General features: G+C 45.1%; 10 protein-coding genes and 1 non-coding gene across 11 annotated transcripts; 6 read left to right on the forward strand and 5 right to left on the reverse strand.

Annotated features, from left to right (window-relative positions):
* Window positions 1-222: 222 nt before the first annotated feature.
* VTN77DRAFT_8631 (uncharacterized protein) lies at window positions 223-776 on the forward strand (the record flags this gene model as incomplete). The annotated part of the gene is made up of 3 exons (XM_069425150.1): window positions 223-406; window positions 480-524; window positions 622-776. The coding sequence occupies 3 exons, from the start codon at window positions 223-225 to the stop codon at window positions 774-776; spliced, it is 384 nt and encodes a 127-aa protein (XP_069274513.1).
* A 1,047-nt stretch (window positions 777-1,823) lies between these two features.
* Window positions 1,824-3,520, forward strand: VTN77DRAFT_8632 (uncharacterized protein; the record flags this gene model as incomplete). The annotated part of the gene is made up of 6 exons (XM_069425151.1): window positions 1,824-1,846; window positions 1,912-1,956; window positions 2,021-2,312; window positions 2,374-2,501; window positions 2,554-2,924; window positions 3,009-3,520. The coding sequence occupies 6 exons, from the start codon at window positions 1,824-1,826 to the stop codon at window positions 3,518-3,520; spliced, it is 1,371 nt and encodes a 456-aa protein (XP_069274514.1).
* A 1,268-nt stretch (window positions 3,521-4,788) lies between these two features.
* VTN77DRAFT_8633 (uncharacterized protein) lies at window positions 4,789-5,472 on the reverse strand (the record flags this gene model as incomplete). Its single annotated transcript, XM_069425152.1, has 2 exons — window positions 4,789-5,161; window positions 5,264-5,472. 2 exons carry the CDS (start codon window positions 5,470-5,472, stop codon window positions 4,789-4,791), a joined length of 582 nt encoding a protein of 193 aa, XP_069274515.1.
* A 1,342-nt stretch (window positions 5,473-6,814) lies between these two features.
* Window positions 6,815-9,571, reverse strand: VTN77DRAFT_8634 (uncharacterized protein; the record flags this gene model as incomplete). The annotated part of the gene is made up of 14 exons (XM_069425153.1): window positions 6,815-7,020; window positions 7,094-7,199; window positions 7,253-7,332; window positions 7,387-7,430; window positions 7,487-7,515; window positions 7,566-7,583; window positions 7,633-7,663; window positions 7,726-7,744; window positions 7,807-7,873; window positions 7,923-7,958; window positions 8,015-8,365; window positions 8,422-8,856; window positions 8,933-9,323; window positions 9,384-9,571. The coding sequence occupies 14 exons, from the start codon at window positions 9,569-9,571 to the stop codon at window positions 6,815-6,817; spliced, it is 2,001 nt and encodes a 666-aa protein (XP_069274516.1).
* Window positions 9,572-11,707: 2,136 nt separating this feature from the next.
* On the forward strand, window positions 11,708-14,464 carry VTN77DRAFT_8635 (uncharacterized protein; the record flags this gene model as incomplete). The annotated part of the gene is made up of 9 exons (XM_069425154.1): window positions 11,708-11,758; window positions 11,820-12,812; window positions 12,886-13,017; window positions 13,075-13,176; window positions 13,225-13,334; window positions 13,393-13,528; window positions 13,577-14,026; window positions 14,084-14,334; window positions 14,386-14,464. 9 exons carry the CDS (start codon window positions 11,708-11,710, stop codon window positions 14,462-14,464), a joined length of 2,304 nt encoding a protein of 767 aa, XP_069274517.1.
* A 287-nt stretch (window positions 14,465-14,751) lies between these two features.
* VTN77DRAFT_8636 (uncharacterized protein) lies at window positions 14,752-15,941 on the reverse strand (the record flags this gene model as incomplete). Its single annotated transcript, XM_069425155.1, has 5 exons — window positions 14,752-14,754; window positions 14,860-15,513; window positions 15,617-15,673; window positions 15,785-15,798; window positions 15,860-15,941. The coding sequence occupies 5 exons, from the start codon at window positions 15,939-15,941 to the stop codon at window positions 14,752-14,754; spliced, it is 810 nt and encodes a 269-aa protein (XP_069274518.1).
* Window positions 15,942-17,111: 1,170 nt separating this feature from the next.
* On the forward strand, window positions 17,112-18,119 carry VTN77DRAFT_8637 (uncharacterized protein; the record flags this gene model as incomplete). The annotated part of the gene is made up of 3 exons (XM_069425156.1): window positions 17,112-17,293; window positions 17,354-17,516; window positions 17,742-18,119. 3 exons carry the CDS (start codon window positions 17,112-17,114, stop codon window positions 18,117-18,119), a joined length of 723 nt encoding a protein of 240 aa, XP_069274519.1.
* A 153-nt stretch (window positions 18,120-18,272) lies between these two features.
* On the reverse strand, window positions 18,273-19,608 carry VTN77DRAFT_8638 (uncharacterized protein; the record flags this gene model as incomplete). Its single annotated transcript, XM_069425157.1, has 7 exons — window positions 18,273-18,326; window positions 18,391-18,670; window positions 18,734-18,936; window positions 18,996-19,060; window positions 19,118-19,197; window positions 19,256-19,334; window positions 19,401-19,608. 7 exons carry the CDS (start codon window positions 19,606-19,608, stop codon window positions 18,273-18,275), a joined length of 969 nt encoding a protein of 322 aa, XP_069274520.1.
* Window positions 19,609-20,322: 714 nt separating this feature from the next.
* On the forward strand, window positions 20,323-21,374 carry VTN77DRAFT_8639 (mitochondrial 37S ribosomal protein uS10m; the record flags this gene model as incomplete). The annotated part of the gene is made up of 5 exons (XM_069425158.1): window positions 20,323-20,376; window positions 20,429-20,535; window positions 20,592-20,636; window positions 20,699-21,123; window positions 21,199-21,374. The coding sequence occupies 5 exons, from the start codon at window positions 20,323-20,325 to the stop codon at window positions 21,372-21,374; spliced, it is 807 nt and encodes a 268-aa protein (XP_069274521.1).
* A 445-nt stretch (window positions 21,375-21,819) lies between these two features.
* Window positions 21,820-23,272, forward strand: VTN77DRAFT_8640 (uncharacterized protein; the record flags this gene model as incomplete). Its single annotated transcript, XM_069425160.1, has 5 exons — window positions 21,820-22,224; window positions 22,304-22,384; window positions 22,469-22,584; window positions 22,638-22,756; window positions 22,818-23,272. The coding sequence occupies 5 exons, from the start codon at window positions 21,820-21,822 to the stop codon at window positions 23,270-23,272; spliced, it is 1,176 nt and encodes a 391-aa protein (XP_069274522.1).
* Window positions 23,273-25,004: 1,732 nt separating this feature from the next.
* Window positions 25,005-25,152, reverse strand: VTN77DRAFT_t125. The gene has a single exon. It is a non-coding gene; the product is annotated as a tRNA-Lys (tRNA).
* Window positions 25,153-26,905: the final 1,753 nt, after the last annotated feature.

Genomic DNA, 26,905 nt, shown 5'->3' on the forward strand with positions numbered 1-26,905 from the left:
AAGAGCGCGCTGATGAGCGACAGCCCAAATCTGAATCTGGGGAGGATGATGACATAAGACAGTTGCCGCAACATTAGTTGGTCCTGCAGTTATCCTGCACAGCTTTGCCGCCGCCACCTTTCTTTTTCTGGCAGGCGGCTTGAAAAGTATTTTCAGCACTACATCTACTGTAATTGTTATTCCATCTCTTACCCTCAAAGCTATAGCTCTGGGTTTCCTGCCATGGCCAAAAGCGTTCGGTCCAGTGTGCGGAAGCGCAACAGCGCCAAACTTCGCAGCACAGTCTTCGGGCCTGCCGCGGATGCACGAACGGAAAGACTGGCTGCCAAATTACAGCAATTGGCTTCCCAACCACGGCCAGAAAGTACGAAGAATGCCGGTATGGACATAGATACTTCAGTGACAGGTATTTATATTTCTTTCGTTGGCGTATTTTTTATGTATATTATATACAGAATAAGTATCTGATTATCTTTCAGAAAATGACACTACTGTGAACGCAAAAGATTCCAGCACAGATGAAAGTGAGTAGCTTCATCCCCATTCTATTCACAATATAATTTATCTGTCATCCCGTGCAATAATCATTTTGAAATTTCATAGCTAACTTTTTTTTTGCAGAGATGGATATGGACAGAGGAGCGGCCTCTACCGTTACTCCCTCGGCCAAATCCAAACAATCGAACCGTATTAGAAAGCGTGGAAAGAAGAATCGTTCTTCTATTACTTTCCCACAACTTGCGCGCCGATCGAAAATGGCTACCAGAAAGAAATAAGGTCCAATTTCTGTTTTCGTCAATATCAAATTCGACTGCCTCTAGAGTACAGGTTGTTCCCGGTTTCTTAGTCGAAGCCACGCATCACTGCCAGATCAGATGATAGTATAGGAACGTTCGACATGTGGCCGAGTCACGCTGGCTTTGACGCACCATCCTCATCTTTGATGAGCGTTCAGGCTAAGTCTACTAATGTAGACAGACCCTGTATATGCAGGAATAAGCTTTGGAGAATCGCACAAATGGTGTGGAATCCTCGCAAGTCTTATTCCCTTGAGGTACATTCGAAAAATGGTTTCAGGCGGTACAAATACAACACGAGCTCGTTGCCTATCGAGGTTATTCCAATTCATCAATAGGACAGCCGTATTACATGTTAGAATCGGCAGTCGGAGCAACCTCGGCCTGTTTGAATAAGAGTATGGGTTTAAAAACAAGGAATTTGCAAATGGTTCATGAGGAAATAAGCCAATTATTCCAAGAAGCCCTCAACCATCCAATTACTATTCGTTTTGTCACTCTAGTTGAAAGCCTTTATTTCCACAAAGTAATGCTAGAGGCGAAGCTAGCTGGCAAATGTTGGCCGCGTAGAGAGATCCATCCAGGCACAGTATTACGCAGTATTTTCCCGGGCTTCAGAGCTTTTTTCGGCGTCTTCAAATATGGCAGGCGGTCAATTCGGTTCCCGCATGCCCCTGGCGATCAACTCCGCAACAGTCGGCAGATTCGTTGACCGCCTAGCGAGATATGGTCTACTTGTCGTCAAGTCAGCCCGGCCATTGCATTGTGAAGGGGATATGTATTCATACACAACATGGCCTGCTATGTCGTCCGTATACTGATATGCCATAACTTCTGAACACCTGCTGTACTGGCACAATGACACACTCCGCCTCCAAGCTGGCGATTTTGCTCGCCAACGCTTTAATACCCATTGCCCTAGTGGTGTTTTGTTCCGGGTATTTCCCTTATAAACCAATTCTTTCGGGAATGGCTACTCCTGGAGAGTCAAAAGGACCACCAGCGGTGTTTGATAGGGTCATACTCATGGTGGTTGATGCATTGCGGAGGTAGGTGGCAATCATGGCACCTGCATTGACTTTGAACTAGGGGCCTGTACTGACACGAACGTCAGTGATTTTGTGTATTCAAACAACTCCGGGTTTCTGTATACGCAGAAGTCAGTAACCGCTTTCTAGAACACCGAGTTTCCCCTCCAAAGGCCTTGTCTGACTTAATATAAGCTTGATTCGATCCGGCGCCGCATTGCCTTTTACCGCTCATGCTAGTTCTCCAACAGTCACCATGCCTCGCGTGAAGGCTATAACAACTGGTTCAGTGCCATCCTTTTCCGATGTGATCCTCAATCTTGCTGAATCAGAGAGCATGTCGGATCTCACTTATCAAGATACTATACTGGCACAATTCAAAGCGAGACTAAAAGGACGGCTTGTTATGTACGGAGATGATACATGGCTGAAGCTGTTTCCTCACACGTTTGATAGAGCCGATGGAACAACCAGTTTCTTCGTATCGGTTAGTGGACTTAGGGCCAGCGGAGAACTCCCTGTAGAGAAACTAAACATTGCCATACCAGGACTTTTTCGAAGTAGACAATAATGTGACACGCCATATTTCCGAAGAGCTCATGAATGACGACTGGTCAGTAATGGTCTTGCATTATCTTGGCCTGGACCATATTGGTCACAAAGCTGGACCCAAGAGGTACGACCAAACTCAATGTACATGAGAACCACTTTACTAACTCGTATCAAAGCTCGCATATGATTCCTAAACAATATGAAATGGACTCTATCATAAAAGAAATATATACTGCAATGGAACATCAAGAACATCTTCAATCAACATTACTTGTTCTATGTGGCGACCATGGAATGAATGAGGCTGGAAATCATGGCGGTTCGTCAGCTGGGGAGACTTCACCTGCTCTGACATTTATTTCTCCAAAGTTACGAGAAAAGGTGGTCCATAATGATTGTCCTGTGGAAGCTTCCGATGAATATCAATATTACCGCACCGTCGAACAGTCTGATATTACACCAACCTTGGCAGGACTGTTGGGAGTGCCCATTCCTCTCAATAACCTAGGCGTATTTATTCCGGAACTGCTTAATACATGGGAATCCGGTAAGTAACCTCAGTGCTCACGCAAGCATGTCATACAATCAAAGCATGGTGTGTGAATCCTGATGCTAATATTAGCCTCTCCAGACTCGGATAGGCTCAAAATTCTCCTCGAGAATTCAAGGCAGATACTTGAAGTTGTCAAAGCAACTTTCCCGGGACATGCGTTTGATCCAAAAATGCCATTGGAAAAATGCAGAAATATTATTCAATCTGATATCGAACAACTGGAGTGCGCTTGGTCAGAAATACATGATCTTTTGCAAGAGACTGATACCGTCAGAGACTCACAGTCCGAGATTGAGTCTGCACTCTTCCAATTGTTGCGTAAAGCTCAGAAGATCATGAGCAGCACCGCCAGCAATTACAAGATTCCAAGGCTCTATCTGGGTTCGTTAACAGCCGGTATCGCTGTCTTGATTTCTCTTCTAGCGGCCTACAAACCCTTGCGAGATTCTGGGTTTTCCGGAATGTTCTTGATGGTCGCTGTGGTCGGTAATGGCTGCATGATGTTCGCAAGTAGCTATGTGGAAGAGGAACAACAGTTCTGGTATTGGATTATGACGGCCTGGACAATCTATCTCTACATGAGATCGTAAGAAGGATAACCTCGAATTTTTTTAAGTCCATGCTGACCATTTTAGAATCCGAACGAATCATGCTTTTATCACGACGTTATCGACAACCGCTGGTGCACTCACATTGGCGATAATCAACAGAATTATAAGACGCTGGAATCAGACAGGCCAAAAGTTCGCGGGAGAACCCGATATAGCTCAAGGCTGGCTTCCTTCTCATCAGAAGCTGCTATGGGCGTTAATCCTCTTGACATATCTCGACATCTGCCGGACCATGATCCGGATTTCACCTTTTCATGATTTCTGTCGGGTAGTGATATGGAGCTCGCTATCTATCATAGTGTCAAGCCTCGCATTTGCCTTCAAACTAGCCTTCACAGCAGCTGATTCCCCTGAGCTTCTCGATTCATGGATGTTGGAGATCCTGGAGAGAACTTGGGGCGCCTTTTCGCTTGTCTTACAGGCAAGAGTTGTTTTTCTCGGAACTTTCTCCCTCGTGGTGATTTCCATATATACCAATAGGACGGCAACAGAGCTGGTCCCGAAAAAGAAAGGTGCGGGAAGATGGAGTTGGACGGATACGCGAAGAGAGATTGACAATTCTTTCCGGACAGTGCCGTACAACCGATTTTTTCACGAAGCTTTGACATTGTTTCTTATGACGCAGTCAAGGTCGACCAACATTCCGCTGTTCCTACTCTTCAGAGCACAGACATCGATCCTTGCTTCGATGCGTTTAAGTTGCATCGAAGCTACCATCACTTCGATCTTCGCCCAGTACATGGCCTTTTTTGCGTTTGGCGGGTCAAACGCCATTTCTTCAATAGACCTGTCTAGCGCCTATAATGGTGTCAGCAGTTACAACGTCTTTCTGGTTGGCCTTCTCACCTTTTTGAGCAATTGGGCCGGTCCTCTTTGGTGGGTATCTGCGACTCATCTTGTTCAACCATGTTGGACATGGAAGGCTACAGCAAACCATGTGGTCCTTTTGACAGTCCATGTCAGCTTCGGTCTTTTATCAGTGATGGCTGCTTGCACACTGTTGAGAACGCATCTTTTCGTATGGACAGTATTCTCACCTAAACTTCTTTATAGCATGGCATGGGCTTTATTACATCACCTTGTGGTCAATGTTCTAGTGGTGTATAGTCTGCCATGGTTATTTTAGATCACCATAATTTGAACAGAGTCGTCGATAGATTGCTGAGCGCTAGCGATATTCTGATCAGAGTGCGAAGATCATAGACAGTCTCATTCATCATGAACGTAGTCTCTTGCAGCCCGTGATGTTAAACAAGGGTATTGAAAAGATCGTCAATTACATTTGTCTTGTGTCGTCGCTTCTTCTTCGAGCTCTTGGATGAGGTGGTTGGCATGACTTCGTCTGCAACAGTAAATTCAAGCGAACTCTCTTTGCCTTGACTGTCCGCATGGCTTGTTCTCTGTGGCTTGGGCTCAATCGGAAACTCTGATTCTTCGTCTTCACGGCAAACAGGCTCGCCAGTATCGACTCGGTTATTGCTGTTGGTTTCCATTTTTCTCTCAGTCAAAGAACTTGGAGTCTCCTTAAACCCTATCGCCTTTGCAAGGCGGGCCAAAACTGCCAAGAGTACAGTTCCAAGAGTCGAAAACTGGCCATCTGCAACAACGGTCGAAAATGCACTAATAAATAAATCATCTTAGCTCCATGTTTATGAACAAGTACGTGAGACGTTCGCAAGGAGAAACAGCCAGAAGGCCAAAGAATTCAGCATGAACACCTACATGTAACATCTCGGAATGAGATTAGCATGCAGATAACCCGCTAAGCTTGTTTTCTCCTTCTGCCCGGTTTCAGCTAACAACAATTTCAAAACCGAGCGTCGTAGCATAGAAAGCCATTTCCACCATTTTGATTTCCCATGCTGGTTTTTGTTGCGATGAAAGATCAGGTGTACCATGGAATACACATCCCGAATCTGAGAAAAGTCCATTTCAGAATTATTTGGGCCTATTCATGCACATATATTGGCCGTCTAAAGAGCATGACAGGAGGCTGCACTTGTACGGAGTAGCTTCAGCAGTCCGCGTTCCGAAGGCTAACTTTTCTGCGCTCATTCATTATTAAGATTATTAATTATTATTGCCACAGCCCGCACACCACTAACTACCTAGGTATAAATTGCCCAGGTGTACTTCCAATATTGCTTCTCTTATGCATATTTGTTATAAGGCAAGTAATAAGTTATTAATAACAAAGATCCTTGAGTTTTTGCTATTCTACCTATCTGATCTATCCTTAATAAGAATAACGAAACTGTTGACCATGATTATTATAAGCCAGTTCAAAACTACCATTTACTCTGTACTAATACTACTTAGTCTCATCACCCTTATTCCTTATTAGGGCAAGATAGTTATAAGACAGTTATAGGAGGTATATAATAATATCTTATTGTTTCCAAAAAAAAAAGTTCAAGCCATTATAGTAGAATCACAACAAATTAAGCCCATAATAGAGGATCTTAGGCATAGGATAGACAGGGGACAGAAGAGAAGGTAGAATAGATCTATTCTTCTTTTATCTATTTATTGTACTGAATCTATAAATAATATCCCTTGACCAAAACATAAGAAGGAGGAGCAATAAGAGGGTAGGGTAGGAGTATTAGTAGCACTACTCTTAAGGGCGATTTCCTTTTCTAAAGAGAAGGCTGATATTATTACCCTAAGGATGCTATATTGTGGATTGGAGGAGGAAGGGCCTGGGCTGGCTGGCTATGCTGATTGATCTATCTGTATCTATCACAGAAGGGCTGCCATATCTCCCCTTGTTAAAATAATGAAAAACAACATTTGGCCGAATAATGCCAAATTGTCCGCTTACGTATTCCTTCTACTTTGATGTCTATTACCGGTCCATTCAGAAAAACCAGAAAATAAAGTCAACTTACTCCTTTTTCAGTTTTGATTTCCACAAGGTACATACATTGTGCACACACCATCAATCAGAAACCAATAGAAAGACACTCCACCCGTTGACATGATATTAGTACAGGTATTGTCCCATACGAAAGATTTTCTCAAATGCACAGCCATTGGAAGACCAGAGGAACATATTTGGACTGACAAGAAATGTACTGAGTGACCTCTGCCGCTGGACTCCAACTGAAACACAATACCGAAGCCAATGAAGGCGTAGAAGGGCTTTGGAAAATTGTCAAATAGATCTCTGCCCTCTAATATAACGAGATGTAACATTCGAGATGTCACCCAACCTGATTAACCTTCCGAGCAAAATCGTACAGCTCGAAGCGGGACTTCGGACTCGAAATTTCAAGAAGTTCTCGGGCCACGTGGAGAACGCTGCGTATCATACCATGGCGGTCTAAAGTCAGGCGCGGAGCCAGAACCCAGCACACTTGGACGCCGGTAAGAAGTCTCTCTAATGCAAAGGAGGCGGTCCGGAGGCATCCTTCCACGACCAAACGGCGAGTGACGACGTCGCTGCTCGTCACGATTCACACGTGGGGCGAATAGACCTAACAAATTATGAGTCCTGATGCGCTTTGTTCTTGTCTTTTGTTTCTTTCAATGATTTCTGTAAATACATACCAACATGCTCCGCATTTTCCACGCTTCGCCGCATCTTAGAAAGATTGTCTGGACCTGGAAAGCGATCTTCAGTCCCAGCGAGAGGACCGGTGCCAGTGTGGAATATCTATAGGCATTAGTAGCCTGCACCATAACAGTGTTAAACCAACATCTCATTACCTTAGGACGGAATGACGGATCTTCAAGCATCACAGAGCTGTTCCGGAACTTCTGCACAAGACAATCTTTTCCTTGGATGGCTACATATACAAATTAGAGCCGACTCGTTGGATATCACAAGAACTATCACTGACTCGCATATGATATTTCTGCAACTTTGTCGCTATTAAAACAATTCCTGTCCAACAGAGTCAACCATGGGAAATGTGCAGATTGGAGACGGAGCGTTCATACCAAGTGCGGCCAGCTCGGGCTTTGACAAACTAATCTCCTTCAGTGTTACATTCTTAGATAAATCATTAAGGAAACTCACATCGATTATATCAATAGGCTACATGAAGGTTAGCAAAGGTCTGCTACGTATCAGAGCCGACACTTACATCTTCGAAATTGATGAATGCATAACCGACACTAAATCGAAACGCTGGGTAAATAGAAATTCGACTACTGTCGGTAGGATGCATGGTACGAACTTGCAGTTGTTGGCAAAATCTGCGAGACAAATGTCAGAGGTCCAGAGATCTTTCCATATCAAAGATAGTGACTGTCCATACCAATCCGGAGATACATAAAATCATATTTTCCAAAGCTCGTCTCATCCACAATCTCTTTCAACATGGACTGGATTGTTCAGTACATCCGGACATGATATTTCTCATAGTGAACGTACCTGATCGATTTTGTTTGGGATGTTACGAAGCATGATCTAATCGGCGTAGTTAGTATGTGATCTCTGATGCGGTCTAGGTATAAGGCTCGAACCGTTGTGCGGACGTCAAGACCGCGGCGAATACGTTCCACATCGACAAAATTCTGTGTTTTGAAACGTGTATCAGTGAAGCGATTGTATTCTTGATGAGGTGGAAATACGGGTCGCGACGGGGAACTGAGCATCCAGTCCATAAGCCCTGCACGCTCACCTCGAGGTATGGTAGAACGGCCAGTTGGACTCAATTCCAAACGGGGACTGTCTCGTCCAGAGGATCCAGATGTAACGACGTGACGGGAATCTCTACGAGGAGAGACATCTTTGGATGAACAAGGTTCATGGAAAAAGTCACTGGATGGGTCTTCCACGTCCGGTTTATGCAGTTTGATCTCAAGAATACAGTCCTTGGAATTAAAGTCAACTTCAGTGAAGGAAAGCAAACAAGGTCTTCTTGACTGACCTCGACAGTGGCTCCGTTGAGTGTGGCCACAGCATTTTCGGCATCACGCGTGTCGAAAAACTCGACTTCAAATTCACTGACATTGTTTTGCTCTACAGGAAGAGCCTTGAATGTCTTTACGTCACCGAAACTTTCAGTTAACCCTTTCATGCACGATAGAATTGCCCGCTGATCGATGCTAGGGTCTCGGCTATCGTAATACACAGAAACACAGATTTGGCCTTCGAAGTCGGAGACCTGGTCGACATCGGAAGTTGTCGACTGCTGTGCGTATTCCCGAGCAGTGAGAGGAATGATACGCCAATCTGGGTGTAAAACTTGGACCTTCTCTATCGCATTCTTTGCCTCACGGCTGTCGGTAAATGCGACGTAGATCTTACCCTTCGAACTAAGTTCCGAAAGAAGGGGCCCTTTGATAGTTCCAAACTCACGACGCTAGGTATATCAGCATCACCAAATTGAGTAAGCAAAGAAAAGAAAAATATGAAATAAATATGATAACAAAACTTACGCTAAAAAAACCTGCCAAGGTCAGATGAGATAGATTCCTTGGGACCTCCTCGATGACGAAGGCACGGCTGCGGTGTTCGTAATCGAGTTGTTCAAAGTTGAATGAAAAGAGGTAGGAACCGTCCTTGTTAAGAGCAGACTTGCCAATAGGCCCAAAGCCAGAGAAAGTCTTCTCGGAATACAGGCTATTGCCATTACCAACCGCTTGAGAATCCGGCTCGGAACAAGCAGTTAAATAGCTCACCCCATAGCCTACGGAGGATATGGGACGTTTGATGCCGATATCTGTCAAAGTGCCAGTGACTCCAACAGGCCGAAAGCTCAATGCTGTAGGAGACAGGTGAGCATGACGAGGTTGGCTGGTAGGAACGACAAAAGGGTCGGCTCCAGAGCTAGGGAGTCTAGTTAAATTTGGCCCTCATAGCGAAGCAAGTGCAGCTCTTCGTACATACCCAGGAGAAAACCCACTGATTCCACCAGCATCCTGCGGGATGCAGATGGCGGAATCTACGCGAGCCTTGGGTCTCACGTCCTCAGGAGAGAACGCAGTCAGCTTCGTGTCCGGAGAGCCATTGCCAGTAGCAGCTCCATCAGAAGAACGGGGACTGTTTGCCATAGTGGATGAATCGTAGGCTCTCATCCTGTCAGAAAATCGCCAGAGAAGCTGTACAGCGACTCAAGACAGAATGGTTCTTTAAAATGGTTCGAGCCCTGGGCGCTCAAGCTATCGGGCCGGGAGAAGCGCAGGAGACTGGTCCAACCAGGCCGATAGATATATGTAACAGACAGGGAATCACAGCTATGGGAATGTATGATATTCACGTGAAGAATTAGAGAGAGAAATGATGAAACAAAGGCAAAAGAGATAACTATCCTTTGTGGATAGAATCAAGAGGATCAACAGATGGAGGGGAACCAAAGAAGAAGACAAGACCAGAAGGCTAATGGGCCGACATGGTCACGCTGCGGTTACTGCCGAGGATAGGTAGGCACCGATCAAATCGGCGCTCCTGGAAGATGGAGTCAAGGAAAAGTTATATTAATGCCGAGAGCAAAAGGGAAAGAAGAGAAGAGACAGATAACGGTCTACAGACACCAAGCAGGATTGGTAGGCAAACAAGTTCGCCCTTTAAATCACTGGGGATCCAATTGCCATGAGTGCATGGTCTGTTATGCTTATGGAGCAATATCACAAATTGATAAAGCAATGTGCAAACAAATGGGCTGTTAAGTCACAAGAGATATCTGTATCCTTTCTAGATGGGTACAGATAGATATCTCCTTTTGTGACAATTGTCATAGCCCCTGTTTGCTTTCAACAATAACAGGAGAATGGATATCCAAGGAGACAAATATGGGAATAAAGATAGATCTAGGAAGGAGAAAATGGAAATGGCAGGGAAAATAAAAGGATACACGTTAGAATAAAGGATCTCAGAAGCTCATTGAAGGTAAGGATGAGGATCAACATCATTATGTCTCCACATGTCACAACTGAGGTTATCATAGAAGGATATTTGCACTCAAGCAATCAGCATATTTTGTAAAAGGAAACTTTGAGAGTGTTTCATCAAAGGTTTGCTGCTTGCCTCGTCAACTGCAGAAGAGATGCACTATAACGAGGCTGATTGGGGGACACGGAGTCTATTTTTGCAAGTGAGAAAAGCGAGGCAAACGAGCAGAAAATGTGTCTTAGAAAGTCATAACTAAAAAACATAACCTGGTCCAAATGCTGAGAAGAATAGAGATCTATTAATGATCCACCAGAAGATGGAGAGTATATTAGATAGAGGTGGGGCCGGGGAAGTAAATATTGTGAAAGGGCCTGAGATAAGTCCCTAGTATAATTTAAATTCACAGAATGCAACAAGGCCAACTAGGGATTTCTGCAAAATAGAGCATCTTGGAGTGAAAATACCAGGTACTTTGTAATTACCACGAGTCACTAAACTGTGTAATGGTGTCAGGAACATTAGGGGTTTCAAAAAAAAAGGTCACTTTGTTTTCAATATCCGTAAATTTCAGTTTGATGATGTGGAATAGGAGTTCTTCTGATCAGCGGTTCCAGTCCAGAACTCACAAGAGCTTCGGTCCACCTGACAGATTCCCGTCTTTCTAGAATAGGAATAGTATGTCCAAACATGAAGAATTACCTGGTACCTCCTAGGTCCTCCGTAATCCGTACTTAAGCAACTTATCTACCAACCATCATAGCTTGTTTCAGCCAGTGTAGGAGAAATAATGAATGGTAGGAAATGATCTCCTGCTGAGATGGCATAACCTTAATGGCGATATTGTATAACCAGTCTATAGGAAACTGAGCCAGGAATCTAAGTAATTTAGTGTACTGTATAAGTATTGCACTGTGCATACAGTACAGTAGTAGTACATGTAATGTATGTATACATCCACGCCTCTTCTGGTGAGTTCCAAATTATTTCATCTGTAATTGAAATCTGACTTAGTCTCTAAGTCATCTTATCTAATTACTCAGAGTTGTCTTTGATACCGTCCATGGTCGTCAGACAGTCAGACTATCGGCATTAATAATATTATCGTTAAACCTGAACCATACAGCTAGCTTACTACCTACCTGGTACCTATGGAACGCACGATCTCTCCGCCACCAATACTTAAGCATCTGTGCTTTCAGACTGCCAACTGCTCAACGTCTCTGCTAGACAAGGGATGAACAATACCAATTGCCAACGTATATCCTCTCTTCATCCTTTGTTTTTTGTTTGTTTGTTTTGAATGACTCACAGAAACGCCAAAGATGCCTTCCGCAATTCCGCCTCGCAGCGACCCTTCGAATGTTCTGAATCAGGTGAGATTGTCTGCGCTCGTGAGGTTTACTGTCAAGGCTCTCTAACAAATTGTTAACCCAGATCATCATGTCGCCTTCTGATTCGGATTATCTTGACCAGCTAATACCATCGATTCGAGAATATAGTTATGGAAATCGTACTACGCAACTCCTACAATCCTTATCCAGATTTGCGAGTGAGAAGGAGGCCGAGATAGAGAACATGTGTAACACGAATCATCAAGAGTTCGTCACGTCTGTCAACCAGCTTCTCCGTATTCGCGAAGGGACCGTCAGTTTGACTTCGGAGATCTTGGACCTGAATCAATCCATTCAGGCGAGCACGGAGAGACTGGCGGAACAGAAAAAGGCTCTTGTCGAGTCGAGAAGTCATCGGCAGAATATCGACGAGACTTTTCGTGCTCTTCAAGATTGTCTTGAAGTGTTGCGTCTCTCGAATCAAGTTAACGACCTCCTAGAGAAGAAGAACCATTACGCTGCCCTTCGAGCCCTTGATGAATTACAGAACGTGCACCTTAAGGAAATCACTCAATACAAGATTGCTGAGATGATACAGCGTTCTGTTCCTGCTACTCAGAGAGCCATTGCTGAAGCCGTTATGTCGGATTTGAATACCTGGCTGTATCGTATCCGTGAAATATCACAGTATTTGGGAGAGATAGCACTTTATCACACCGATCTTAGGAAGACTCGACTGAAAGAAAAAGCCGAGAAAATTCCTTACCTGGGTCAATTCAAGCTCAACTCGGCGATTGAGCTGGTTTCAGATGAACATGAGGAGTACGACCTGCTTCAAAACGATGATTTGCAGGTGGATTTCACACCGTTGTTTGAGTGTTTACATATCCACCAGTCCCTAGGTCAGATGGATAAATTCAGAACCGAATATGCCACAACGAGACGACGACAAAAGGACCTCCTGCTTCCGACATCGATAACTCTGATCGATGAAGACGGCGCCAGTCTGCACACGCTGCTGGAGGAAATGACTGGTTTCGCCATCGTGGAACGGTCGACGATGAAAAGGGTTCCAGATCTCAGGTCACCTGTCGAAGTATGTTGTAATGAGATTTGATCTGAGTTATAGGGTCTCTTGAGGGCTATGCTCACATCTGAGGTCCCAATAGGTCGAGGAACTCTGGGATTCTATGTGCCATACAGCCGTTGGTCTGATTTCAGATGCTCTCCATGAAGTCGATAATGCCGAAAGTCTGCTCAAGATCAAAAATCTTATTGCGCTATTTATGCAAGCCATGGACGTATGTACCCCCCGTCAATGAACTGGTATCCAGCTCAATGGCTCACATCACACATAGACGTGGAATTTTCCTGTCGGAGTCTTTGACAATTTTCTGTTGACCTTGTTTGGAAAATATGCAGAGCTGTTGAAGAAACGATTCAGCGAAGATTTTCAAGAAGTAGGCAGCTTTCCCCTGGTATAAGTATACGGACTGACATATCTTTAGATTGTATCGACAGATGATTACATGCCTATGCCAATTCAGAATCAGGAGGAGTTTGACAAGGTCATCAACGTGAGCTGGTATACACCGGAAAAGCCGCGAGATGAGCAAGTGTGAGTTCACATGCGCCAAACAAACTCTTTCTTTGCTTTTCGAGGCTAATATCTTTAGTTTTCCCTGTGTACTACCTTTCTCGCAGATGTATCCGCTATGTTGTATTGATATACGTAACTTCTTGAACCAGTTCTATGTCTTCTCTAATGATGATTTTCCTCACCCCGATGTGATCGATGAGACTCTCAGAACGGTAGGGAGCGGAAAGACTCGGTAAATCGCCCCGGCTAACTGAGTCTAGGCATTGGATGACCTTCTCTCGAACGAAGTTTGTGAGACTCTAGTTGAGCGTCTCAGTTCTCAGTATCTAGGACAGATTGTTCAGATACTGATAAACTTAGAACATTTCGAGATTGCTTGCCAGGAACTCGAAGTTCTTCTCGTTTCGGCTCGATCACAGAATTCGACAGGGGGCCCGATTTCTCTCAACGCTACGACAAAGTTCAGAAATAACAAGAAAGCTGCGGAGAAGCGTATCTTTGAAGTGGTCAATTCAAAGATTGATGATCTGATCGAGACGGCAGAATATGACTGGATGGCGCCTTCGGAGCCAACCGAGCCGAGCAATTATATGCAAACATTAACTAGGTTCCTCTCCAACATTATGAATTCTACATTACTTGGTCTCCCAACAGAGATCAAGGAGCTCATTTATTTTGACGCCCTTAGCCATGCGGCAAATATGATTCTGGTGAGAAGATTCGTCCTCGAGGTCGAGATTCTCGACCTGCTGACTTTTCCATATTAGGCATTACCCCTGTCACCGGATGTCAAGAAGATCAACCCAAACGGTGTCGCAGCATTGGCTAAAGATGTTGAATACCTTTCAAAGTTTGTCGACGGACTTGGTGTGCCAATTTTGCGGGAGAACCTCGATGAACTGCAGCAAACGGTGAACTTACTGCAGTCAGACAATACAGACGAGTTTTACGACATCTCGACCAGAAACAAGAAGTATGGCCGGGTTGACGCTATGAATGGTCCCATTTTGCTGGAAAAGTGAGTGCTGCACTCAGCTGATTTTTTGCTTCTCCACTGACAATTGGCTAGGCTCACGCGAACAGTACAGAGCCCTGTGAAGACAGATAAATTCGCAGCGCTCTCTTCAAGGTTTGGGATGAAGTCGTAGTTAGGCATAAGACCCTTATGAGGTGAAATTACAAGTCCATAATTAAAACAGAATGTACATACATTACAACGGGTCGGCTAGCTCAAGCGGATATAAATCTGTGTCATTTTATCTGGCTAGGAAACCCAAAGTAATATTCAAGTAATGGTTATTAGCAGACTTCGTGACTCTTTCTCCCCTTCTCCCATTATCTCTTCAGCTCCAAAGCCATTCCTTTGTAACCCCTGAAGTTAATTTTTTGCCGCCGCCGAATACCGCAAGCGTGACATAAATAAATCAAATGGTCATCACTTCTCAACCCGTCGGAACTGTCAGTCAATGTATAGTAGCAATCTAACAAGCATATGGGAATGAAGGATATTCATCGGTGTTAAAAGTAACGTATGGAAACTTACCTGCTGTGGCGGAAGGTGAGGATATGCTGCGTACATCCCTTCAAACATTTGCGGCTGAGGTTGTCCATATGCCGCAGGATCAGATTGAACAGCACCAGGATACATACCCGGTTGGGGCCTATACTCTTGATCCTGAGGAATGGCATGTTGTCCAAGCGATCCGTAGTCAGGAGGGGCCATATGATGCGAGGGATGTTGGACTCCAGACTGAGATGGCGGCATATGACCGGCACCAGCGCCCGTGGAAGTTGGTGCAGCTGAGCTTGTTGCTCCAGACGCCTGACTAGATCTCTTTGCATGCGACGTAGCCTCCTCTCGCGGTACTATGTCGATAAGAAAGTCAAACATGTCAGACTTAGAAAGTGCTGCTGCAATGTCAGACCGTTGGAGAGTCCTCCGTTTGTTGTCTTCAGCATGGATCCACGCGCGCATGGTTAGCTCTGTGATGAAGATATCGCAGCCTTTTGCGAATAATATCGGAGCCTCTGCAGATATCATTTTCACCTCAGGATCAGCTTTCATAACCTTCTTTATGCGCGCCAAGGGTAGCTGGTGGATTTTATAGTCATGATTGTCCGATTCGAGGTGATTGATGACGTGTTGCCAGTACGTCGTCAGTATGTCGCGAGAGGCGCCCTGAAGGCCTTGATTCACCTGCATGATGGTCAATATTAGATAATTAAGGCTGAATAATTGATTTAGCTTATAATAAATGGAAAGGTGGTAATGATTCTGGAACTACTCAGATCGTTCTCACATTTGCCCATGGGCCAGTATATAGCTCTGGGACTGGCGCATACCCTTGTGCAGAAAGCTATCATGCATTATATCGTCAGTATGCTAGCTTGATTCCAATTCGAGCAAGGCATAACTATCATTCCCTTGCCCAATAAAGATTCAATGCCTGGAAGAACAATCGACATACCGCTGCACTAGCACCTGTGGAACAGACCATATCAGCATGAACAGAAAGACAAACAAAGAAAACCAGACTACGAACCATAGTGGCCGCCGTTCCTGATGTCATAGACAGGCTGCTGCCTGTTCTGCTGCTGTCCACCAGTTTGGGAAGATTGCTCCATTGGGACAGGCACTCCTTTTGATCAATCAGACATGCAAATATTCGGAATGAAGTCTTTTCAAAGGTTCCTTGAGATACACCCAGCAGAAACGATGGTGTATCGGTCGCTGAAAATCATTAAAGATTGATTAGAGTAAAGCCGAGGTAAGGGTGCCTGGGAGCTCTGTAAAGACCCTTGTTATTTGACTCTAATGTCTGATAAACAATGGATGGTTTGAGCCACTGCTTGTAACCAGAATGGATGGATGACAACAAATGGCAAGGCAAGATGTGATGTGACGTGACAGGTGCAAATGGAAGTTCCAGCCAGTGGCTGATTGTGACGTTGCAGAAAGGCGGGTGAGAGGGGATGGCTCTAAACCTAAAAGGTTAGTGGACTCTGGGCGGGGTCTGCCACAAAAAGAAGGTACCCAGGATGAAACTGTACTCTGTAGTAATAAATCAGAAGTTTAGATTCTTTATCATTATTAATTTAGGTACCTAGTTAGTTAGTAGATCTGTTAGCTAGGTATCCTAGGTAGGTACCTAAGTGTATATTAACAAATGGTAACCAGGCCTTAAAAGTTGATGAGAGGATAAGTCATATACGTACTGTACCATTGTAAAGAACAAATATTAGATCTATAGTATTCCAGAAAGATTCCATTTATACTATCAATATCAATATATGGCATTGGGAAGATATGCAAATTAAATGCAGCATCAAATCCTAACTTGTGCTCTAGGGGCACCACCATGGTAATATTAATACCTGTTAAGCCCCGTCTCCAAGTCAGTTAGACTAACCCTAAACACTACCTACTACCTGGTAGTTTGAAGGGCACAGTGACCTTTCACATTAGCATTGCGGCTGCTATATTAATTGATTTATTTGCGAGTAAATACTGGCACAATACTAGCATAAAGAAATAAATAATGTCTCAACGGTTTTGATAACAATTCAGGATTATCCAGTTGTTGAACCCGGGCCCCACTTGAAGATCCCAAGGTCTTTTTTTTTCTGCGCTAAAATAGCATAGCTTGGCAACATAAAAAATCTCTTCCAGACTCCAACGAAATTTTGTTTTCTTTCCTCATGTTCTGTCAAGGGGTTCGTCTTAACCCTCAGTCATAGCCTTTATCCCATTCTTCTACCTTATTTTAAACTTACTTTTCTTATTGGGTTTAGGACATGCTAGACTCCTCGTCTTCTAGAGAGACTGAAGTGTCCCGAGAGGATACTCTCACTGATGATGACATCCAACAACTTCTTCTACAGGCAGAGACCAGATTACGATCATCAGAATCCTCAACCTCTAATACATCAAATTCTGCTTTGGTGACGGATGGCGATAATAATGTTAATTTTCCACAGTAAGCTTCCCTCATCTTTGCACGTTGACTACTCAGGTCTCGCTGACATGGAACGCAAAGGATTCCTAAAATCCCTTCAAGTCAGGGTCTCCAGTCTTACATCCACCAGAAAGATGATGTTGCCACTGTTGACCGTTCCCGGGTTATTGATCCTTCTCAAAAGAAGTTGTCAGATAAACTTTGGTCTGTCGAAGCATTAACCTCAACAAGATCAAAAGCCAAGGTTAGTCAGATCTTTTTTTTTTGGTTTGATATGTTGCTGTGATGAAAATTTCCATTGCCTCGAGCACTCGATGCAGTATATTCAGTCCGTCCTGGGCTGTCCTGCTTTCATGAGAGTTTCATATTCTTTTTCATAGTTACTCTGAGCCTTTGGTTATCACTTGTATTTTGTTTTTTGCTCTCGTATAACTGAGCTGTCTTTAACTGACGATTGAAAATCTCATAGGAGAAACAAACTGCCGGTGCCGATTGGTTCGATTTACCGAAGACTAAACTGACACCCGAGTTGAAAAGAGACCTACAGTTGCTTCGAATGCGTTCAGTCCTGGATCCTAAAAGACATTACAAAAAGGAGACCGGCAAGGCAAAGCCGCCCGAATTCTCTCAGGTTGGCACTGTGATTGAAGGGCCTACTGAATTCTTCAGCGCTCGCATCCCCAAGAGGGATCGGAAGAGTACATTTGTTGAGGAGGCAATGGCTCTTGAGCGAGAATCCGGCAAATTCAAAGCAAGGTACAACGCTATCCAGGTTGCCAAAGCCAGCGGAAAGAAAGCCTATTATAAAGCCTTGCGAGCAAAAAGACGGCGTAGAGGAACTACATGAAGCGGCACTAATCTATGAATCTTTTGATCAATTCTTGACTACGCCTTTTCAAAGTGGACAATGGCTATCAGGCACTCTTGCCAGTGCAGCCGGTCATCCGAGGTTCACAGCAGGTTTGTCCTCACTTTGGCAACGGTAAAGCCTGGGATATCCTCAATTTCGTTCGCTTGGCTCGAAGACATCCACAATGACTTGCCGGACGAGCTTCTGTGACTCAGGTCAGTATGACTTTCATTGCTTGACTAGGACGGACCCTTGCTGCCAGACTCACCTGCATGTCCACGGCTGCGAGACGTCCAGCTTCGAGTACTTCTTCATGATCTGCCTTCCCTTCTTGCAGTATAGCATTGAGATCATTTCTGGTTGACCTCTGAAGAAGACGATCATCCCCACGCGGGACTGGTGTGAGGACAGCCTTATTTGTGACAAGGCTGAGCGCAAGCACTCGCATGCCACTATGTCTGGCTACGATGATCTCAGGCACTGTTGACATACCAACCAAATCCGCTCCTAGTTGCCGCAACATACGGCATTCAGCCCGTGTCTCATAGCTAGACGTATCAACTTGTCAATACAAGGTCAAAGAGGTTCATCTCCAGAGGCTATGGCCCTACCTAGGTCCAGAAACAAAAGCGTAAACTCCTTCGTGAAGTCTCCTTCTTGTCTCTTGTGTGTTTAGTTTCCTCCATGCTTCATGAACGAAGCGGCGCAACTCCAAATCATATGCATCTGATAGCGGAGGGAAACGAATGCCAAATTCCTCTTCATTGGGACCCCGCAGAGGGTGCAAGCCAGCTAAACCGGCCAGGAATATATGCTACTTGATTCGTAAGCACGATGGGAAATCATAACCGCTTTGAGAGATGGGATACATACATCATTCAGAACCGTTATATCACCCACAGCATACTCAGGGTTCAATCCTCCCGATGCGTTGGTCACTGTGATCTATGTCAGATGTGGCAAGTTCTTCATATCAAAATCTCGTTTTCGCTTACATATTACCATATCAACACCTAATAGCTTGAATACTCGGATCGGAAGAGTTATACGCTCCATCGAATGGCCTTCGTAGTAACTTCATAAAACCTTTTAAGTCACTGGTAATCCAGACAGAACAGGGGAGAGAAGCTTACTGTGTTCTACCGACCATCAACACGACTGGTATCTTTTCCCCAAGGAACCCGAAAACCAACTTCCCCGCGTGCCCCGAAACTTAGTTGTGTAAGGAGAAATACTTCATTTCATGATTGCAAGGATATTATCAAAGGAGAAGCCTACCTGTTGGCCGTGGGAAGTGGGGTATGGACGTGTATTCAAATTCAGCCCGGGGCTTCTCATGTACCGTATCTGCAAGACCTCCTAACCCAGAACCACAAACAATAGCAACCTTCGGACTTCGGAGCGCTCCTTCTAGGCCTTTTCTCAGGAACTGAGCCGCCTCCTCGGCTTGTGAAAAGACTGAACGGCGCTGCAGTAAATCGGCCATGGCACCTGCTATTCGTAGATAACGCTTACTGCAGGTGGGTTGGTGGCAGAAAAGTAGGGATTCAGAAAGAGATTATGACCAATTTCTTAAGCTTTCGGTTGTCTAAAATAGCAAGAGACGATCTTAGCACCTTGAAGGTAGTATAAAGGATGTCCCAGTCACGGTCAAAATCCGGCAATGCAGCTTCTTTGACTTGACTCGTATGTTAAAGGGAACGACAATACCTTTTTCAAACAATGCGGCCTTACTCCGACTGTGGAAACTAATAGCTAGCTCCCCGGCCTTATTCTCATAAATACCTATCCAGTTGGGACCTACTCACGAGACCAACGAGCTTTCTAGATTTTGGTCTCCTAGTTTTTTGGTGTAGCAAAAGTCAGGTGGAAAGTCATACCAGGGAGCCCTAACCTCAGAATGAGTTGAATTTGTAAATTTCTCGAGCAAGAGAGAAGAGGCTGTCCGTTTTCTTTTAACCTCAGAATGGCTTGTTGCAATGGATTCCAAGGTCGAGGTGAATTTCGCCTGTTATGGCTAGTGGTGGAGTTAGTACCCACGTTGGGATACCGGCAGAATGTAAGGCGGTGAGCTAAAAGATCCGCTGGAATTTGGAGTTCCGGATTTCTCAGCAGAGAAGATGGTAATTCTCAACATTGCCTGATCAAATACAGATCCAGTGAATGAAGGGATCTGAAACTCTCGATTTATAATCCTAATATGCTCTCACGCTTGTGCTTTCGCCCCATCTGGGGGGTGAGACAACAGGTGAAAGTATCGGGCCCCGAGCACTCTTTTAGTGCATTGAGGATGCTGACAATTTCAGGTGGCCGTCTCTTCTCGAGCAATTGCAACTTCCAGTGAAGCGAGCACTTCTCCTGATACCGAGCAGAGGTTGCATACTGTCAGTGAGCTTCAAAGATCGTCCTTAGGGTAGGCTCTCCTCCATGTGAATGGACAAGCCTTGTACTGACGGACACGCTGTCCAGCGAAACGGAACCAACACAGACCACAAATTTGCAAATCAAGCCCTGGTTAGTCGCTCTGATATGTTTAAAATACGGAGGCCTTGTTTTTGGCTCATCTTAATTGATAGGGCGGAACGCTTGGATGAGGTCGGCCAGAAAGTTCGATTGCCCAGGAGTGTTCAGGCGATCTATTTACGGCCTTTACGTAGAAAGGCAGAATACGGTTTGCCTGTCTGCGATCTTCAGCTTCGGTCCTACAGTGTACGCAATCTTGAGTTCTTTGCCGATTTCGCGATACGTGCTGCCTATTATCTCAAACTCCCCGTATCCGGTCCTGTCCCCTTACCACGTATTGTCGAACGCTGGACTGTAATCCGGAGCAATTTTGTTCACAAGAAGAGCCAAGAAAATTTCGAGCGGATAACACTGCGCCGTCTGATACAGATCAAGGACGGACATCCCGATACGGTGCAGGTCTGGCTTGCGTTCCTAAGAAAGCATGCATTCTACGGTGTTGGCATGAAGGCGAATGTGTGGGAATTTGACAGCCTCGGTATGAAGTCTCTTCTGTTCTGATATTATTTGCGCTGATACACGACCTGTCGCTGACCATTGATGTATGATATAGATGTTGGCAAGGCAATGGACGCAACTGCAGAGGACGTTAAGAAGACCCTCGAACCTTACTTCTCACAATTCGGTCAGCGCAAAGATGCGAAGACAGAGAGGTCGATATCCGAGCTCCTGAGAAGCGAACGGTTCTTAAATAGTAAAAGTCCCCTAACTCAGGTCCGCAAGGGTTGAGCTTCGTGAAGTTTTTATGTCTCTAAGCCCTTCCCCCTTTTCTCTCCCTTTGTATTCACAAGACTGCATTATTACAGTGATGGTTCTATGTACAATTTGTTCGTTTCTTTGAGAATTAGGTTGTATTAAAAGCTTCGAAACAAGAGTCAAGAGTTTCAACTGGGTCATCCATAATTGTCAATTGGGCTAAAATTAGTGCTTCTGCCTCATGGAACTCCTGATGCATTCCATCAGTACAGTAAAAAGAGCTCATAGATAGTACCAATAGGACTGGATGCAGATTTCCAAGTGCCTCGGTTAGGACTAAGGTAAGAGTGCTATCGTCTTTCTTCCAAAAAAGTAGCGGATGTGCACGTGATGCTTACAGTATTCCTCTGGTTGTAGTTTTCTCTACGGTTAGACCTACCAATCTGTGACTATTCCTGCGTATCGTTCAGCGAGCACGATGATTGCTAAGACCTTCAAGTCACCGATATATTGTTTACGGTGCCCAAAAACTGGCATCACTGACAGCAAACCCATTGCCGCCGTCTTGCTCCCTCTCCAGTCGCGGCTCTTCTGCTCGTCTCGAAATCCCCAAACCTCAACTCCTCAAAGTATCATCTTTTCCGGTATTCAACCAACAGGAGTACCACACTTGGGAAATTACTTGGGGGCACTACGTGAGTGGGTACGGCTACAAGACTCTGCAACAGAGGGAAGCAAATTAATTTTCTCCGTTGTTGATCTACACGCATTGACAGTCCCTCAAGAGTCTACCCGCCTGCATCAATGGCGAAAACAAACTTTTGCGATGCTTCTTGCGATAGGTCTGGACCCCAGCCGGTCCACTATCTTTTATCAATCTGCTGTATGCAACTTAAAACCTCCTTGTTCTTATTTTTTGGAAATCTCACTCGGCTTTACGGCGTCCACTGACATTTGCTTAGGTGCCCGCACATGCGGAGTTGATGTGGATTTTGTGTACAGTGGCTTCAATGGGTTATCTTTCTCGTATGACTCAGTGGAAAGTGCGTTGCTCATATTGATGACAAGTTGAGAAAGATGGCGCCGATCGTTAGAAGAGGTCATATCCTTGTATTGACGTTCTTTAGAGTAAGCTTCAATTACCTGAAGACACAAGCCTGGAACATTCAAGCGCAAAGTCCAAGCTAAGGCTGGGGCTTTTTTCTTATCCCGTTCTCCAAGCGGCAGATATATTGGTACACAGGTCAGTCTTTGGCCGCTACGCTTTCGGAATCCTTTCACATTAACTTTGCGCAGAGCTACTCATGTTCCCGTTGGAGATGATCAAAAGCAACATATTGAATTTACACGGTATACCGCGAACAGCTTCAACCACATTTACGGTCCGGTTTTCCCTGCTCCAGAAGCTCTGATTTGTGAGTGCACCTGTGTATCAGTTAAATATTGCAGACCTCTGACCATTACTCTCGAAACCAGCGCCAGCGAAACGAGTGATGTCGTTAAAAGATCCAGTTCAAAAAATGTCCAAATCAGATGTCGATCAACGCTCCAGGATTCTGCTCACAGACTCGCCGGAAGAGATTCACAGGAAGATAAAACTGGCACTCACGGATTCGGAAGCAGGTATCAGTTACGACCCGATTCGCCGGCCGGGGGTGTCGAATCTGATCGAAATTTTGAGTCATATTGACTCAGATAAGAGATCCTGTGACGAAATAGCCCTGGAATTCAAGTCGGCCGGTATCAAAGCTCTGAAAGAGCATGTCGCCAAAATATTGAGCGATTATTTGAGAGATATCCGGGAAAGGTACTGTGATATCATGGGAAAGGATGCCAGCTATCTTGATAGGATAGCGGATATGGGAGCTCAAAAAGCTCGCGCAAATGCCGATATTACTATGCAGTCGGTGAAGTCCGCTCTGGGCTTGTAGATGACACTCGCAGTTCTGAACTATGCAGAGTTCATGATTCACGATTGTGTGCTCATTTAGGCTTCAGAACTCAGATGCTGCTGAGACAGGAGAGGGACTTCGCGCTTAACTTTTGATCAATACATTTTTCTTCTGCAGCCCCTCAGGTATGTTTGCGTTTAATTCTGTGGCTATAACTGACATTTGCATTTTGTATGTCATCCTGAGTTATTAGGATAATGATAACATTGCAGTTAGCGCGGAACCAGACTATTGCTAACTGAGCCATATCATTACCATGTGGATGTATATGTATTCTGCAAGATCTGGCCCTGTGGCTTCTTTCTGCTTTAGTCAATGCAGCATATCAACGGTTTTCATGGACGTTTCATCGCTATCATCCGCAGGGGCAATATTGTAGTGACTCCCCCATGCTCCCTTTAGCAATTTGATGGCATATTTTGTTAAAGGCTACTACATTCGGTGACTTTAGAGCTAGCACAATAGAAGGGGTTATTGATCCAAGATCTTTCAATTTCACTACAAGACAGGTGATCTAAACAAGATTCGCTGACAACTAGGTGCTTCTTTGTATGTAAACAGCAGATATCATTCTTACGGCACATGACTGGTACCATTGCTAGAATACCACTGACATATATTATCTATAGTTGTGTGTGCATAGCCATAGTAACCCAAGTCCCTTTGATACTTCATCACATGGAGAAGTTCGACACCCATCACACTCCGCTGTCATGGGAAGGCATGGCCGGTTCAAGACTCGGTTCGTCAGGAGTCACACCTTCTACCCTTATAGAAACCTATTTTGACAAGCGCGAACCTTATGCTATTGATTTTGTGGCATGTTCTCTTTCAACCATCGAATGTCGGCCAATCTATTCTTTTTTTTTAAGAATCTCCTCGCAGGATTTATGATGATGCAGTAGAAAGTAGTAATACGGCCTGCTGCAGATAACCGAATTGCGTCAACTATACCAAGCTGGGCAAAAACTCGATTCAACTTGCTTAAGTGTACTCCGTACCGCAAATGGAATGACCTGCATTCACATGAGGGTTGTTAGCGCTGACGCGTTGGTTGTGCTGCAACTGGAATCAAAAGCAATCGCCGGCACGGTATCAGCAGGGATATAGTCGGGAGGCAGTGGTACAATTATGCAGAATAATAATACACATGATGAGAAGATCAGCTCTCGCTTTTACGTGGTAAGAAAGTTGCCAGGTATCAACCGTCGAAAATAGATCAAATCCACTCGAAATGGCCCGTTGAATTACCTCCTAAAGTACTCTTAGCAGCTAGGGCGCTATTACCTGGTACTCCGTACAGCTACATAAGGTTCAAGTACGGAGTAAGCGCCTGTACTTTCTACCTATATACGGAGTAGTTGTGCTCTAAAATGCAGCCTACTGAATGCCATTTCCATCCCTGACCGGGAGCATCGCCGCTTTACTTGGTCACATGACAGGTTCCGCCGGGAGGCATGAGAGAGCTCACAGTCCACAGGAGCCGACAGGAGCGAAGGCAGAAGGATTGAATGCAACTAGGTACCTAGGTAGTCTTGGCGAACATCAGCTCCCGGCTATAGTTTCCTCCTCTTGCTCATATCTAGTCTTGATTTGACTTTCTTTGGTTAAAAAAAGCCCCAAATTAATTTAAACCCGGTTCGCAAGTTTCGCTTTATCCCGAGTACCTCCAGATTAAAAAAAGGCAGTAGATAATTAGCAAAAAAGGAGTTGCGGGTTGTGTGGATCGAACACACGACCTCCAGATATTACTGACGAAGTTTGACTTCAGTCTCTGTAATTTAGTTAATACTCTGTAGTTTGCCAAAGTAGAGAATCAACAAGAACTTACGACGCTCTCCCAACTGAGCTAAACCCGCCTTGTTTTGGCTCCGCGGGATTAATATTTTTATATCACTGAAGTTATGTGCAGCTGGTGCACGTTTGGGACCGCCCGACAGGCACCACATGCGCCACACACTGACCTTCTGGAGGTCATTCCTACAAAGTACAGATTAGGTAGGTAGGTACATGAAGCCCAGGAATATTGAGAAGGCAACGCGAGTGGTCACATTTAAGGGGGCGAGAAAGTAAGTATCATCGCTATCGACTACGAGCTTGGATGCCTGGAACGATGGGTGTTGTGCCTCGCCGTCTCACAGCACATGTAACCGATGGGATAACTTCTCAAGCCCTCTGATTTCCACTCCCGCTTTCTCAAGGAGCGTCGAATGGTCTCCAACCGCGCCTGTCCAATATCGGGACCAATCCCGGCCTCATCCCCTGATTCCCACCGGTGTTCCGCTAAGTCAACCAGGCGAAGACTGGGAAACTCGCCGACTGCCGTCTGCTCCGCTAAGTTGAGGACAGCTTCATACGGCAGTGCCTGATTGAACAGATTTTAAGGGTTCGCAGTGTCGGCAACATGAGCTTGACTAGGATTTTGCCATGATCCGGGAGGTTTTCAGGGTATTGACTCTTGTAGACCGTCCTGCGCTCGGGGTCAGGGAGCCTTTCGAAACCCTCGAGTGATTCAATCAGTCTGAATTCTGAAGGCCTTGTGTACTCCGAGCCCGCGTCAACTCGCGCTTGCCTGAGCATCCGCCACGCCGGCTCCAGAGCCTTGAGGATGTCGGCAGCATGGGGTTCATTGCCGGTCAACGGGGTGGTGAGCGGGCGACCAGAGCAATACCATAACTTTTCGAGTGCCGTGCAGTGCTCCAGCAGCATCTTGGATTCGAGAGTGGCAGCTCAGCCCAGGGGACATCTAGATCTGTCAGTTTGTTCCCAAGAGCGAAGTCGCTTTCCCATGCTGCTGCAGAGTGAAAAGAAAAAAAAATTAGACTTTCAAAGTTGGATGATGCAGAAAGCAGAGCTATCTTGAGTTCTCCGAGATATCTAGTCACGTCCGACAGAAAATTTCTGTGGTCATATGCAGCCGTGCTCAATTCTGATTGTCGAGTGCTGCTGAAGCGGCAACTTGCTCTATCGAATCTGCAAATGATTCCAATAACTCGTCGGAAGTGCTTCATAACTGATGCCTGCTGAAGGCAGAAGAGCGCGGCTTACATGAGTATTAGGTATCACAACACAGCAATCACCACGGAGACGGTTCAAAGACGTTCTCTTATTCTGTCTGTAATGTACATGGTTTGCTTGAAAGGTGGCCCTGGCCCCGGATTACGGGTTTCCCGAGTTCTAAGCGCTCGATGAATGACCAGTATCTGCTTAGTACTGGAGATGACAAAGATAATTATGGGTCAAACCAACGCTTAGGAGGAGAGGCTGTCGAATAAAGACCTCAAGTTGTATAGGATATTTTCATCCTCCCTCGACACTTATTCCTGTCGAGGAATCGCTGAGGCTGCCATTCTGTCCATCCCTCATCCTTACCCTCCAAGTCAACCAGTAAGTTCATGTGTTGCATTCGCCTCCGAGAATTGCCCACAGTTCCTTCTCTTCATTGTCTACCTTGGAGTTGAACCGTAGCTTAATACTAAGGCGATTCGCAGGATCATCCTCACGAAGACTGGTAACACACGTGTTGGAATGGCATGAACCATTCGGGGCCACGTCGCACTGAACGAAGACAGTATCGAAGTCAGCTACCTCGGGCATAAGCAATTGTATGCC

Source organism: Rasamsonia byssochlamydoides, assembly GCF_041956645.1.
Source record: "Rasamsonia byssochlamydoides strain NRRL 3658 unplaced genomic scaffold VTN77scaffold_75, whole genome shotgun sequence".
Classification (NCBI taxonomy): domain Eukaryota; kingdom Fungi; phylum Ascomycota; class Eurotiomycetes; order Eurotiales; family Trichocomaceae; genus Rasamsonia; species Rasamsonia byssochlamydoides.